This window comes from Nannospalax galili, unplaced genomic scaffold (assembly GCF_000622305.1).
Source record: "Nannospalax galili isolate Female #2095 unplaced genomic scaffold, S.galili_v1.0 scaffold893, whole genome shotgun sequence".
NCBI lineage: Eukaryota > Metazoa > Chordata > Mammalia > Rodentia > Spalacidae > Nannospalax > Nannospalax galili.
The window spans coordinates 660,756-675,690 of NW_008333776.1; the positions used below are offsets into that span (position 1 = coordinate 660,756).

Consider the following 14,935-nt stretch of genomic DNA (forward strand, 5'->3'; position numbering starts at 1 on the left):
CAAAGAGACTAAGTAGACTTAGTAGACTAGTGTAGAGGGCTCAATGAAAGCCACGGTTCTTATTGGCAAACAGCTCAAAACACAGCATCTATTGACATGTGTTAACATGATTTATGTTTAAGAAAATTTTTAATAGAGTTGACACTAATTGGAAATAACTGTAACTGTTGACGGGCTAATGGCATGTGTCTCTAAAGATCCAACCCCCAAGGAGAACATGGTACCTCAGTCGCACACAGAGCTACCTTGTACATCTCAGACTTCCAGAGAATAAGGCTCCAGTTCTCGGTCTGCCATTCCCTGATACTAGGGCTTCAAGCCATGTTAGAACTCAGTTTCAGTCAAGAGTCCAGAACTGCCATTCCCTGATACTAGGGCTTCAAGCCATGTTAGAACTCAGTTTCAGTCAAGAGTCCAGAAGTGTGAGGCTAGGGGGGACCTTCCAAGTAGCATGGGATTGTATTCCATGTATGGTAGGCTGAGCATCTCTGGCTGGGTTGAGCTTTGAACATGTACTCTCTTCTCCCTTCAGGAAGCCTGGGAAGGTCTCCTGGCCTCCAGCAAGTTCAACAATCACGAGTCCTTCACAGTGGTTTTCCAGCCTTTCTTCTATGATATAGCACTACCCTCAGTGAGTGAGCTCTTCAAGATATCAAGGGTGTGGATAGTGAATAATGAGGAGCCTGGGCCACAAACCTGCCCTTACCCCATTCTTCCATTTTCTTCTCCTACCCTCTCCTCCACAGAAGTCCCAGTTTGGTCTAGATCTTCTGAACACCAGATGTATAGTCTCAGGGAACAATACACAATATTCTCTTATCCTTTCTTATACAGTTTCCTCATGGGGTTGCATAGCCCCACAAGGCAGGAATTTAGAGGCAGGGCAGCTCTAAAGTGTAGAAAAGGGACCCAGGGCAGATGGCCTGACTTAACATCTTGCTTCTGGAATGGGCCAACTATGTAACCTCAGACACGTGGTTTAACTTCTCCATGCCTTGATTTCACATCTGCAAAATGAGGATTTGTTATTAAGATTCCATCCATTTAGGATGGCTGTCAGGATCCTATGAGCCAAAACATGGGAAGAATTCAGTGACTGGGGCTTAGGAAGCCCTGAGTACCTCTTAGCTGTGATGTTGAGGATGGCGTTTCCAAGGGCACGGGCTCTCACTTTTCCCTTTGCATGCTAGTCTACATCCATCCCTGGTCGGAGAAGAGTTTTCATCTCCCTCCCCATCTCCCTCCCCAATGGGCAAGGGATCACCTAGATCATATAGCACTGGGGTTTCTATAGCCTCTGAGTCTTCAGGGCTGTGTCTGAGAACAGTTATCCCCCCTAGCTCCCAGCTCCAATATGTTAGGGTCAATGTGCTACCTCCAAGCTTACTTTATGTTTAAAGCTGTGGTTCAGAAGGAGGAAGAGCACTACTCCTCATGCCCCACTTCCCACCCTTCTCAGACCGCAGCTGAGTCACCTCTCTGCCTCCTGCTCCTGCTCTGAGTTCAGTTTTAGAGACCCCGTAACAATACAGAGCAGGCAGATATTTCCCCTGTTCCTGCCAGGCCTGACCTCTAAACTCTAACCCCAGAGAGCACTCTTGCATGTTTTGTCATTGTTGAGGAGGGGTTGGGGGACAGAGCAGGATGGGTCAGGGCCCCGCAGCCCCACACTGGTACAGCATTGGTTATGTGGTGGCCATCACATCCTTGGAGCACACAGACTCCTTTCTTACCTTGTCTCTTCCAGAAGAGGTCCTCACCCCAAGATTCCACCACACTCGCTGTCAGCATCTGGAACAACATGGTAAGTGTGGGGTTATGGTACTCATGCCAGCCTGTGGATTGATTCTAGGAGACAGGCTGTCCTGCAGTTCCTGCTCACTTTCCTCATCTAGGTAGCAACATGCAGATTTAAAGGATAGAGCCTGGAGCCAGCATGGACTTCAAAGCAATGATGTAGGCTCAAATCCACATCCTGCCTTTCATAGCTGCGTAAACTTGGAGCGTCAACTTCCAGACCATACAGATCCCAAATCATAACCCCTGGCCCCACACATCCAGTATGTCTCACCCCAATGCCATAGCAAGAACTCAATGTACATTGTTTTCTCTAGGGTGACAATGACAGGCTTCTCCAGATCCCAGGGTCTTAGGGATTATTAGTAGATGGAAGGTGCCCTGAGGCTTGGGCTCTTCCAGGGGCCAGACAGAGGTTTCTTCTGCCATTTACCTACCCCTGCCTGCATCCAAGCTGCCCTATTTTTAGAATCCCAGCAATAGTTAGTTCTCTTCTCTTCTTGGATTGGAAACATCCTTTCTTTCCAAATGGTGAGCTGTGCTGTTCGTATTAATAGCTGCACCTTAGCCCATGGTGACCTGTGGAAGGCAGAGCAGAGAGGGGAGGGAGCAAAGGCAGTGGCCCCACTGTCTTTTCGAGAACCCATCCAGTTTCACTGACAAAGACACTTGCTGGTGGGGACAGCTCTTGAGTGGGATAATCCCATGAAGTACAGAGAGCAGGGCCCAGAGTCCCTGGTAGGGGCTGCCTTCCCACCACCCACTCTCAAGGAGTTAAGGCTGACTGTGCCAGCTCAGCGAAACCTCAGGCTTCTTCCCGTGCAACCTTTCCTCAACCATCAAGTGCATGTCTCCACCAAGCCCTGACCAGTGCTTGGAGCCAAGGAGATGACTAGAGACACTGTGTGTGGCTGTCCTTGAGGAGTTTAAGGTATAGCTGGGAAGGGCACAGTGCAACTCAGCCAGCATAGATGTGCTGGCAGTGCTCCAAATGCAGTATGGACCACGAGGTCAGGACGGGCCCTGAAGAGGGGATGTGAAGCGGCTTTGAGGAGGTGAAGTGGATTTGAAGTGGAAGAAGGCAGGGCAGACATCCTTGACAAGAGGGCCTCTGCAAGCAAAGGACCCTGGGAGAATGAGCCAAAAGCAGCAGCAAGGGGCAGGAGAAGGCTGGTGGATCTGAGGGCCTGGGGACAACGGGACCCAGAGAAGACAAGTCCTGGAGCCCCCCAGGGCGGAATGACCTGAGAGCAAAGCTGGGGTCTGTTCTCTTTCTCCTTTCATCCTGCTGTTGACTGTTCTTGGTGTTGGCAACAGCAATAAAAACCACTGTTATCAGGCTGCCAAGTGATCGCCCCATGCTACTGATCCAATTTCCTCTAACCTGGAGAGTCAGGAGGAACAGGCACCCAGAGAGGAACAGAACTTTCCTTTAAGGCCAAAGGCCTGGATCATAGCAAGTGTCACGAGGACTCCATGAGGAGGTGACAGCTGTCCTAAGCAGGCAGTCATCCCATTCTCTCCAGACCATCCAAACACCCACAAGTCCACAGTTTCCCTATAAATCCCTCAAGGCTCCCGCAGCCCAGGAAGGGAGAGCAGAATGTCCCAAGTGTGTCACTCCCCCAGTTTCCTTACTGGCAGACTGCCAGGCCACCCACGACTCCACTAGAACTCACCTGTAGCTCCTGTAGGCCTGAATCTGACCGTGAGTGATCAGGAATGTGACAGGTTATGACTAGGCAAAGTACCCAGGGTAAGGCTTCAGAAAACGATCCTGGCACCAGGCCTACTCTGGTTGCTTCTTGATGCAAGTCACATTTTCTCTATCTGCCAAGGGGATGTGATACCTTCGGCCAGCCTCAGAGGGTTTGTGAAAGAATGGGAGCTCTCAGGCGCCCTTCTCATCCCTCAGTTCACTGTGTCCTGGGGCACGGGGAGGGCAGAACCCACTGCTACACTGTGCTAGGCTTACCTAGGACCACTTAGGTCAGTACCAGAAGTGCCTGTCCTATGGCCACATTCACAGAGCCCTGGGGAGGACGATTTTCCCAGGTGGGTGGCAGAGCGGGGCCAGCAGGGTTGCTGTGATCTCAGGGGCCTGTGTCTGTCATTTCTCTCCTGACCATACCCAGGACACATTTGTAACAAAAAAGAATCTCTACTCTGCAGCCCACAGAGCTATATGTTGCTATGCAAGGACCACATCAGCATCTGCTCTCCCTGCTCCACCCCAGGAAAGCAGGTGTGAGCTCTGAGTTACAAACATATGCAGATGTTGTGAGCAGTCTTGTTTGCACGTGCCTGGAATGGAACTCTACCACATAAACGGTCCCCTAGCCCCATACCCTGACTGTAGCTTGTGCCCCAATCCAGAGCTGAAGAGGACTTTGTTTGGGACAGATCCCATTCCTTGGACCCTTTCTGACTCTTCCACAGTAAATTCTGGGGATTCTTGATAGTGGTAGTGAAGGGACATACCCTTGGGGATCTTACATCCCATGTCCTTTCAACAGTCATGACCCCTGCATTGAGCCGCTCTACAAGATGCTGGAGCCACTAGGCAAGAGACAGAACTTGGGAATTGCTCACATTTCAGAAGGATAGGATTTCCTTTCCTTTCCAGATAGAATTTTTAAAAATTTTATTACATTTATTTATTTGTTGGGGGAGGGGGAAACACTGTGCCACAGTGTACATGTGAAGGTCAGAGGACAACTTTCAGGACACAGGTTGCCAGGCTTGGTGGCAAGCACCTTTACCTACTGAGTCCTTTCACCAACCCCCAGAGAGAATTTTTCATTAAAGCCACCCTCATTCATTCCATAACCCAGCTGTTTCCATAGAGAGGCAAAGTGGAGGAGATGGAGCATTAAGGGACCAGAAGATGGAGAAAAGCACAGGCTAGACCAGCACCAGATGCCCCCCCAATGTGAAAAAGCAGTACATATATGTACAGCACAGGGCTGCAGGAGAAAGGACGATTATTTGAAATAACGGGGCCATTTTCTGTCTTTTCTGAGGACGCAGGCTCAGAGCAGGTACAAGACTGATGAGAATAAGGCAGATGCAGGTGATTGATGCAGGGACATTTGGATACTGTTTGTTGTTGTGGCTGTGGCCTTTTGAGACAAGGTCTCATTCTGTACCCAGGCTGTCCTCAAACTCAAGCAATCCTCCTGTCTCAGCCTCTCAGGTGTTGAGATGACAGACATGCACCACCATACCTGGGTTAGGATAAGGTTCTTAACAGAAGCAGATTCACTGGACAAACCTATAAACCTTTGAGGTCCTTGGAAAATAGGCTCTGTTGTATTCAGTCAGAATGTTTCAGGTGTGGTTGTTTCCAGATTCTCTTCTGGATTCTGACATTCTTGAAGGATTGAAGAAAAGAAAGCAATACAGATGAACACCTGGGCCTTTAGCCTGGCCCCCTGAGTACTCCCTCTTTTAGGAGCTTTGACTGCCTGAGTCATGGTTCTAAGAAAGGGCACCATCAGAATAAAACCAAAAGGAACATGGGCAGCCCAGTTCCTCCCCCAAGGCCTGCAGCCACAGGGCTGCCACTCCTCCAGTTGTGACAATAATTATACCTCCTTATCTGACTCTCCTTTTATTGGGATAGAACAAGCCCCCAAGCCTGGTAAAGTTCCATCGGACTCTGAGGTGTCTGGGGCACAGATGGAGCAGGTCTTGTGGGAGAGTCTAAAGTAGTCTTCATAGTTTATGCAGAATCAGTGACAGCTGGACAGGGTGTCCCCCCAGTAACCTCTTGCATCCTTATCAGAGTTCTCATAAGGAGGAATAAGAGACAAAGCTGCCACCAGAGCCTAGTGCTGGGGGCAGCAGGGCTGTGAGCGAAACACGGGACTCCCAAACAGTAGAAAAAAAATATTCAAAAGACACCTGTGGTCTTTCTACATCACTACAGTTTCCTTTTTAAGCATTTTTTTAACCTGTAGCCCAGGCTGGCCTTGAATTTCTAAGTACTCAATAATAACCTTGAGCTTCTGAACCTCCTACCTCTACCTGTGGACTGCTGGAGTTGTAGGCATGTATCACCACACTCAGTGCTAGGGATCAAACCCAGGGCTTCATGCATACTGGGTAAGGACTCTACCAACTGTGTGGCCACCGTCAGCTTGCAAGAAGAATTTTTGTTGTTGTTGTTGTCTTTTTGAGACAGGGTCTTCCTGTAGCCCCAGCTGGCCTGGAACTCACTATGTAGACCAGGCTTGCTTTGAACTCACAGAGATCCACCTGCCTCTGTCTCCGAAGTGCTGGGATTAAAGGCATGTGCCACCACGCCCGGTGTAAGAACTACTTTTAAAAATATCTTCCCTTTAGTCTGGGGATGTGAATCAATAGCAGGGCAGTTACCTATCATATGTAAGGCCCTGGGTTTGATCCCTAGTGCTGAGAGAAAAAAACCCTTTATCTAATTCTCCAATGCCTTCATTCCTCTTTCTCCAATGCTTCTGCCAAAGTTCCATCCTGATGACCCTGCCCACTGCTGCACCCAACACCATGTGTCTGTTAGGTGGCCTCCATGGTCATCATGGTGCCATTCATTTCAGCTGCATTGTCTGTGAGTGTGAGGGCTGAGTGTGTTCCCTGTCACTCCATCTCTGCAGCCCAGTTAGAGACTGGAGTATATTTGACGCAGGCCATGTGAAGCTGTGTAAACCTTAATTCAGAGAGTTTTGTTCTTTATAGGTCTTGGGTTTATGTGCTTATGGATTATACCTATAGGAAAGGGGAGGACAGGAGGAGGACAGAGAAAGGACACATGTTTTCTACACACTCCATGGGCTTGCCCTTTCTCGCTGTACTTACTTTCCTTTCCAAGGGAAACATCATCAGTGAGATAGCCAAGAGCTGGGCACTGAAGATGAAGACAAGATGCCAAGTATGGTCACTAGCCTGGGGGTAATCAAGTTGTATGACCCTACAAGATATCTGGTTGGATTCAGAACACCAGTGTCAGTCTGCCCTGGACCCATACTCTATACCATGTTCAGTTTCTCTTCCTGTGCTATTGAGAGAGGTGGACCAGAAAGTCCTATCAATGTCAAAATCCTACTAATTCTCACACAGTGGTCTGAAAACTTGAGAGTGTTGCAGAATCACCAGGGTGTTTGTGGGATGCACCTCACTGAGGACTGCGCCCCCACACTGAGGCCTGAGCTTCTGAGTTGGTAGCTCTAGGACAGATCTGGAAATGTCCCTGAGAGGCTGCTGATCCTGTTGAATGAACCTCAGGGGTTCCGTGGAAGGTTGCTATCTGCAGGAAGCTGCTGTTTTCTAAGTGTTACCTTCTTTTCTAGATGGAACCAGCAGGACGCAAAAATGAGCCATTTGATGCAACAGAGAGGAGGACAATAAAATGTCCCTCTCAGGTAAGAGGGACTGAGTTGTGCTGAAGAGAGAGGTGGGTGGCCACGTGGACTTAGCCGAGGAATGGGATCTTACTGATGAGATGTTGGGCACCTGAGAGTCTTGGGTTTGTTGTTCTGGGCCTGGGTACAGATTGTACATGTGGCTGTCCTAAGGTTTATTACCGTGGACCATGAGAGCAGAATCAGCAGAGGGAAGACCCTCCATACTTGTCGAAGTCACAGCTCAACTGGCCTCCAGTGCTGGTCCTACTCGCCTTCTCTGGCACCTTGGCCTTATGCCCCAGATTCCACTTCTAGCCCTTGCTCAAAGGAGTTGTTATGATTGATGAGTACCTAAGGAGTCTTGAAGGCTGTTGTCTTAAATGTGTACCCAACATGTAATAGACATATAGTTAATGTTGCCAAATGCACAGGTGAGCGAATAACTGAAAGTTAATGATTGGAATTCCTTCTATCATGCAATGCTAGTCAAATTTCTGGCCTTATTGGTGAATTAAGAAGTTTATTGTATCTAGGAAATAAGAAACAATAATTCACCTTGTATTCTTCTATGCTGAGGAGGCCAAGAAACTTAAAAAGAAGTCTTCTTTTTGTTGAGATGTGTTCTTAGCTGAGGGACACAAACCTCCAGGGTAGAGAGCATCAGAGATTCTGGCTTACAAATGGACCATTTCATAGCCTCAATAGGATTTTCAGGGAACCAGTGAGCAGAAAGGGGGACAAAGGAAAGGTTTAGCTGTCATTGAAGGGGTGATCTGTATAAGACTGTAATGTTAGAACCCAGCTGTTCCTCGGGTCACGATATCTATAGCAGCCTTTTCTACTGAGACACTGTGAGACCCTAGGTAACAGACTCCTGGGGGTCAGGATCTCTCACCTGGAAAGTGAGTGTATCAAAGGGAGTATTAGTCGCCACATGTCATGTTCCCCATCCCCTTCCCTGCCTCCTGCCTGGGAATCATAGAGCTTGGCTGCAGGATAGTACTGTGAAAGCTCCCCCATGCTCAGAAAGGTGCAGGAGGAGACTCCCAGTTCTGCAAAATGTGCTCTAGTTCCTGTCTCAGAGCTCCCACCATGCTGTCTGTCTCTAGTGCTGGCACCTGAACTCTCCTCAGAACCCTACCATGCTGTTGCCTCTGTCCACAGCATTAATAACTTTTCCAATAAACTCCTTACTCCCCAGTGTCCCTCTTGAACCCCCATTTGAAATCTTTCAATATGAAAGCTCCAGTTTAGCCAAAAGTATCACTGATGGCAAATTTGATTATTAAGGGATCAAGATCTCTGGGTCATGGTTCCATGTTATCTTTCTCTGCAGGATAGTCCCTATCTGTTCACCTATAAAAACAGCAACTACCAGCCCAAACTGCTGAAACCCCTAGGGCGGCTTCAGGTAAGGAAAGTCTTCTGACAGACATTCAGATGAACCCCTGGCTGAGTCTTTGCAACCTTCCACATGGCTCTCTATGCCCTGAAAGTACATTTGCCTCTGAGCACAGTGAGGGGGACAGAGCTGTGGGGGCTGCAACCATCTGAAATTCAGCCAGGGCAGGCTCCAGGAGGGTAAAGGATCTCAAGTGTGTGGTGTTCCTTTGGTACTTGGAAGCTACTCATCCAAGGTCTTAATCAGAAGAGAGAAGGAAAAAAAAAAAAAAGCAGTAGACAAATGAGGTGAGGTTGAGAACCAGGCAGCTTGGGGACCAAAAGGCCTTAGAAATGAGTCCATGCCCACACTGCTCCTTCTCACTCATTTCTACCTCTGGCTTATCGGAATTACTTTCTGATACAACCTGCTAAGATTAGATAGGGTACTTTGAACTCCTCAAGAGACTCAAACCAAGCTGGGTGTGGTGGCGCATGCCTTTAGTTCCAGTACTCTGGAGGTAGAGGCAGATGGATCACTATGAGTTCAAGGCCATCTTGGTCTACACAATGAGCTCCAGGCCAGTTGAGGTTACAGGGAGACCCTGTCTCAAAAAGACAGACAGATGAGAGAGACAGACAGAGAGAGACAGAGACTCAAAACACTTAAAGGTTGATGTCTTTGTTTTCAGAGAACCAGGGACAAAGGTAGATTGGGTTGAATTTGGTCCTTTGTGAAAAAGGATAACATTTGCTTCAAGTGGTGAGGACTACATTGGTAGCCTAAGAGACCCTAAGACACCCAATGTGAAAGACTCTTGAGTTATCAGTGGGCCCCATACTTTCTAATATTATAGAGGCATCTAGATGGAAGCATGGCATAGTGAGGGGGACTCCCTGGCTCTGGTTGGGTTCAAATCCAGATTCTTCCATATCTTGGCCCTGTGTTGGTAAACAAGGTACTTATTCTTTCCATACCTTTGGTCTTTAATTTGGAAAGTAGTGGCAGTAATAGTCTTATCACAGTTATGAAACTGCATTAAATTAACAGATCTGAGGGACTTATCTGCCATGTTGTAAGTTTCATATAAGTATTGGAGTTGTTGGATACACTTAAGTCTCTCCCATGTACCTCTAGAACACAAGCTCAGTGAGGGCAAGGATTCAGGGTCAGTGCCCAATAACTATTTGTTAGGTAAATAAGTAGATGGATAGATGGATTTTAGGCATGGAAGATTAAAATATAAATAAAATACATTGCTTCTCCAAAAGAACATAGTTTATTAGAAAAGCAGATATGTTAACCAGTAATTATGGGCAATATAATAACAGCCAGAGTTAAAATTTTCCTTGGGTATACTGGGAACACAGAGAAGGAAAAAACAACTCAGAAAGTTAAAACTTTCGTAAGGGCACTCATGCTCTCAGGTGTCTAAAGTTGAGCCGGGAGGATGGAAGGGTGATAGAATGGAAGAGAGCAAAGGGAGAGTGGGGGTGATGGCTTCAGCAAAGGCTCAGAGGTATGGGAGACTGGGGGACTTTGGCCAAAGAAGCTTTGAATCAGTCCGTGTAAGCAACAATGGATTTTATGCCTAGGTTGATGCAAGGCAGTCATTTTTTTGTTCAAAGAGCAAATAGCATTGATCATCTATGGTCAGTAGATGGGAACAGGATAATAAACAGCACAAACAGAAATGTCTGGCTTAACTGAGAATTTTGGCAGGAGGGGAGCATAGTTATATCCTGTTGAGAGACACAATTGTCGGTGGAGAGAGGAGACTGGGGATGAGGCTTTCTAGCCTGAAGGCAGCGCTACTGTTGAGGGCTGCCAGCTTACAGGCAAAAAAACATCAAAGACTTGAGCTCAGATGAAGGAAGCAGCCTGGAGAGGAAAGGACAGATTTGAGCAATGTGCCATGGGCTGCGAGCTACAACGGTAAAGGAGAAGGGGTGCTCTTAAAAGATACCAAAGTTTTAATCATATTTTTATTGTAAGTGATATTTTCTAAAATAGAGGCCCACTTTTCACCCAGGCTCTATTAGTAAGATGCATTCATTTTTTCCTCTTTCTCTGTGTGTCTCATTTCAGATGAGAGAAGGATCAGAATTCAATTGTCCTGACAAGAACCCCTCCAATACGGTTCCCACGACAGGTACACAATTGTGTTCAGGCTTATTGGAGGCCTGAAACCATCCAAGTCAGAGCAACTTTAAGATGGCAAGATTTCCCTGCAGTCTGAGTCCAAGATGGGTGAAAAGGTCAAGGATAACAGACATGGCTCTGGATGAGTATTTATGAGATCATGCTTATGCTTGATTATTATTTAACTAAGATAATGATATCATTATCAGAAGGCATTATTGAGCATTGACCCCAAGATAGGCTGTGTTCTGCAAAGAGCCCAATGGTTCTTGAGTGAATTGTTCCTGGAACCTCAATGGGTGACTCTGTTATTTTTTTTTAATTGAATTTTTGCGTATTTCATACATAAAATCATCTTTATACCCCCTTCCCCTTCGGTACTTTCCCATAACCCTCCCACTGGAGTTCATACATTCTGTCATTTGTGTTAAGACCAATCGTGTAAAGTTAGTGTCCCCAGATGTCCCTCAGTGCAAGTTCATCCACTGGGATCTAGTCAGCTTATATAGCATTCCCCCCGCCCTTTAAGAAGACCATCTTTTCCTCACCCAGCAGTAATCAGCTGCCAATAATTCTTTGACTAAGATTGGGGCCTGCTGTTCATTTCCACAGTTTTGTGCTGGGTTTTTGTCTGCTTAAGTTTGCATGGGTCTTTTACATGCTGTCACCATTGCTGTAAATTTGTATGAGAAGGGTCCCAGGTGCCTGTAGGACTGTTTCCATATGGTCATGCACCTTCTCCCTGGCTCTTACAATCTTTCCTCCCCCGCTTCCACAATGGTGCCTGAGCCCTGGGTGGGTGGATTTTAATATAGGAGTCCTGTCCGAGGGCCCACACTCTGCAGACTCTTATTCTCTGCATTTTGGCCATGTGTGACCTTTTGCGTTCCCGGCCCTCTGTGCCCGAGGGAGCTTCATTGATGAGAGTTGAAAGATGCATAGTGTTCTCGCATTAGGTTTCTCTTCATTCCTCCGTGAGCTTTAGGTGCAGAGGTTGCATCCTTAATGTGCCACTTAGACTTGGGCAGTTCACAGACAATCTGTGTGTGCGATCACTTGTGGAACTCTGTAATTCTCTGTCTCTTGAAAAAGAAGCTTTTTTGATGGGTGGTGACTGGGATACTTGTCTATAAATTTAAGGATCCATATTTTGCACATAGTAAGAAATTACATTTGTCTCGAGATATGACAGCCTTGGAGTTTTCTCTAAGACCTATGACCTCTCCAGCTATGTGTTTGGCCAGGTTTACAGTACTACACAAGAGTTTCCTCCCACTGAGTGAGCTTTAAGTACAAATTAGTTAGCTGTGGATTACCCCCAAGAAATAAAGTGCCACTATTGCACCAATGTCATTTGCTGTGCTGGTGAATTTGTTCTTAAAAAGAAAAAATTTTGAAAAGAAACAAAAGTATCTTCACACTAGTCCATATTTCCTACACAAGGCATGTGCAGACTGTGTTCAAATGCTGCACAGAACAGGCATCTGACAAATGTACCATTTTTATAGCCTCACTAGATTTCTGGAATGTTGCTGGGCTCTGAATGAGATTCATGGAATGTTCTAAGCAGTCACTAACAACCTTCCCAAAGAGGAAGCTATTTAAGCCCCCACCTTTCCTTCCAGGTGAGGCAGAGGTTTGGGAATGGTGGTTTTATGCATGTGGAAAGTCCCTTGAGGACCATATTATGGCCCTCAAGTGTCTCAGATCATTAGCCAGGAGCATCAGTGCTGTAGGTTCCTATAGGACTGGATGTCTCAAAATTAGTTCACATTTGTTCATTTGTTGGAGAATTGTTGAGTTTTTCCTTTGAACCATTTGGGAGTCTCTGCCCTAGTTGATTCATTCCTGCCTATGACCTGAATTATTGAAAAGATAGAAGGCTAAGTTTGGTGATATCATGGCACCTATAAGGAATCTTCCCTTCACTGCGAGATTGTATCCTTGTGTTCTGAGTAGAACCAATAAGTACCATGGGCTTAACTTTCCCTTCACGTATCTTGGATTTGCACATGCAGATTAAGTTAAATGGTTGACAAGTTAAAATAAATCTTCTCAAGGCAAGAGATATAGATGGTTCCATGGTTAAGAGCACTAGCTGCTCTTGCAGAGGACCTGGGTTCAATTCCTGGCACCCACATGGCAGCTAACAACTGTCCATAACTCCAGTTCTAGGGGATCTAATGCTCTCTTTTGGCCTCCACATGGATTGAATGCAAGGGTGCACTTACATCTATGTAGACAATATACTCATATACATAAAACAAAAAATTAAAAAACCTTTTTTTAAAATCTTCTCACCAGAACTTGGGAAAATACAGGTAACTCTTGTTCTAAGCTGCAGTGTAACAGAATAGGCAATTGTGTTTAATGTTATCTGTTGCTGTAACAAAAATACCTGAATCTATGTTTTTATAAAGAAAAGAAGTCTATTTAGCTCAGTTTTGAAGGCTGAGCATCTAATATCAGGTGATGTATCTGTTTGTCCTCTGGTTATGTCCCTTGTGACAAAGTTAAAACATGGTGGAGAAAGGGGAAGATATTTTACAAAAGGGGCCTTGTGTTAGGGCAGCTTCCTTTTGTAACCACTCACTCTCATGAGAACTCACTCACTTTGCAAGACCAGTATTCCTTCTGACAGCAGCATCCCCCAGTGGCCTAATTACCTTGCATTAGCCCATCCCTTAAGGCTCCACTAGCTCCACACCACCACATCCATTAACTAAGCCTCCAGCACTTGAGTCTTTGAGGAACCAAACCACAGCCAAGCCACAGAAGTGATACAGATCCTACACAGATGGATTTAGTGTTTAGACTTCTTGTTCCCGTATTTGATGACAACACATTTCTATTGGTTTGTTTACTCAGTGAACTTTAACAGCAGAAATAAGTATCTTTATCTGAGGGCTCTCCTATAATAAAAACCCTTATTCAATGACAGAGATCGAGATACAGGTGTGGAGATATGCATATATCAAGATAGAGATAGAATATCAATCTGAATGTTTTAATAACCATACTTTTTACAGCAAAGTAGTATCTGTTTCTGTTCCTTTTTTTTAATCTTATCACTCTGAAAAGATGATCTATAAGGCATTTCGCAATCTATGTAGACTGTGTTTCTGTCATGACAAGCCACCTACCCATTAAAACATATCTCCACATCTGAAAACCAGAAACTGCAAACTCTTCTTTACTCCCTGACCCTAATGGCCATTGCATTTATTAGTACCTGAAGAATTTAAGAGCAAGATAACTCAAGACCTTAATATCCGAGATACCTTGGTGATAGGCACTGTTTAAATAAACAGATAGATAGATCTAGGCCTCTACTGAACTAACGAAAGGCCCAGGACCAAACCATTCATACCCAACCAATGAGATGCACACTCATACAAGATTGTTGGGGTATACCTCTCAGTCCTCTGAAAAGTATTATTCAGGAAAATGATCACAAATCAGTGGACAGTGATGAAAAACTTCTAATTTTTGTGCCACTCACCTATGACTGAGCATTCTAACCAAAGCTATTGCTGAGGATCTATGAGGCTTTGGGATGAGATGATAAAGTTGATACAAGTAATTTTTTTCTAATCAATTGGTATTTGAAAGTCAATCTAAAAACAAAAACAAAAACAAAAACCCTTGCAAGGTCTCCCTCCCAGTTGGTTCACATGTGCCATTTGTCAAGCACTGTATGACTATCTAAACACTCAGACTGATGTTTTGTTACTAACTGGTCCTCCCTCTCAGATACCTAGGGTAAGTTTTAAAATATTTATCTGGCATCTAGTAGCTCACGTAAGGGTTTTCCCAAAATTAGTGGCACTGAGGGGTGAGAGGGGACATAGCTTGTCAGCTCTCTACCTAAGTCAAGCTGCTGATTCTAATTCCATGCAGAGGGAATGACCTATAGCTTTTGAAAATGGGGGAATCCCAATATGCTGCCCAATTGTGTGCTGGTATCACCAACAATATGAAACAGAAAGGCACAGTCATTTATCTCGGGCCATGGATTCTTTTCTAAACCTCCAATATTATTTATTTGCCCCATTTAGCTACAGTGAACTCTCCCAAAGTTAGCATTTAAAAAATGCCCATGTTACAGAACTAGGTCCTTATTTCATTAGTGTTTTTCATTATTAACCAGTAGCATGATCCTCAGAGTACATCCTGAGGCTACCTGTTCATGGGGCTCATGACTTGATCTAGCCTGCATTCTCATAGGGAATAA

At 45.6% G+C, this 14,935-nt stretch overlaps 1 protein-coding gene across 1 annotated transcript in view; it reads left to right on the top strand.

Moving 5' to 3' along the window:
- Window positions 1-14,935, top strand: part of Plb1 (phospholipase B1) — a 129,710-nt gene that overhangs the window by 24,142 nt on the left and 90,633 nt on the right. The window contains exons 11-15 of the mRNA XM_029561251.1: window positions 533-631; window positions 1,748-1,804; window positions 7,125-7,196; window positions 8,515-8,589; window positions 10,648-10,711. Coding sequence (XP_029417111.1) covers window positions 533-631; window positions 1,748-1,804; window positions 7,125-7,196; window positions 8,515-8,589; window positions 10,648-10,711 — 367 coding nt within the window. The remainder of the gene's footprint in view (window positions 1-532; window positions 632-1,747; window positions 1,805-7,124; window positions 7,197-8,514; window positions 8,590-10,647; window positions 10,712-14,935) is intronic.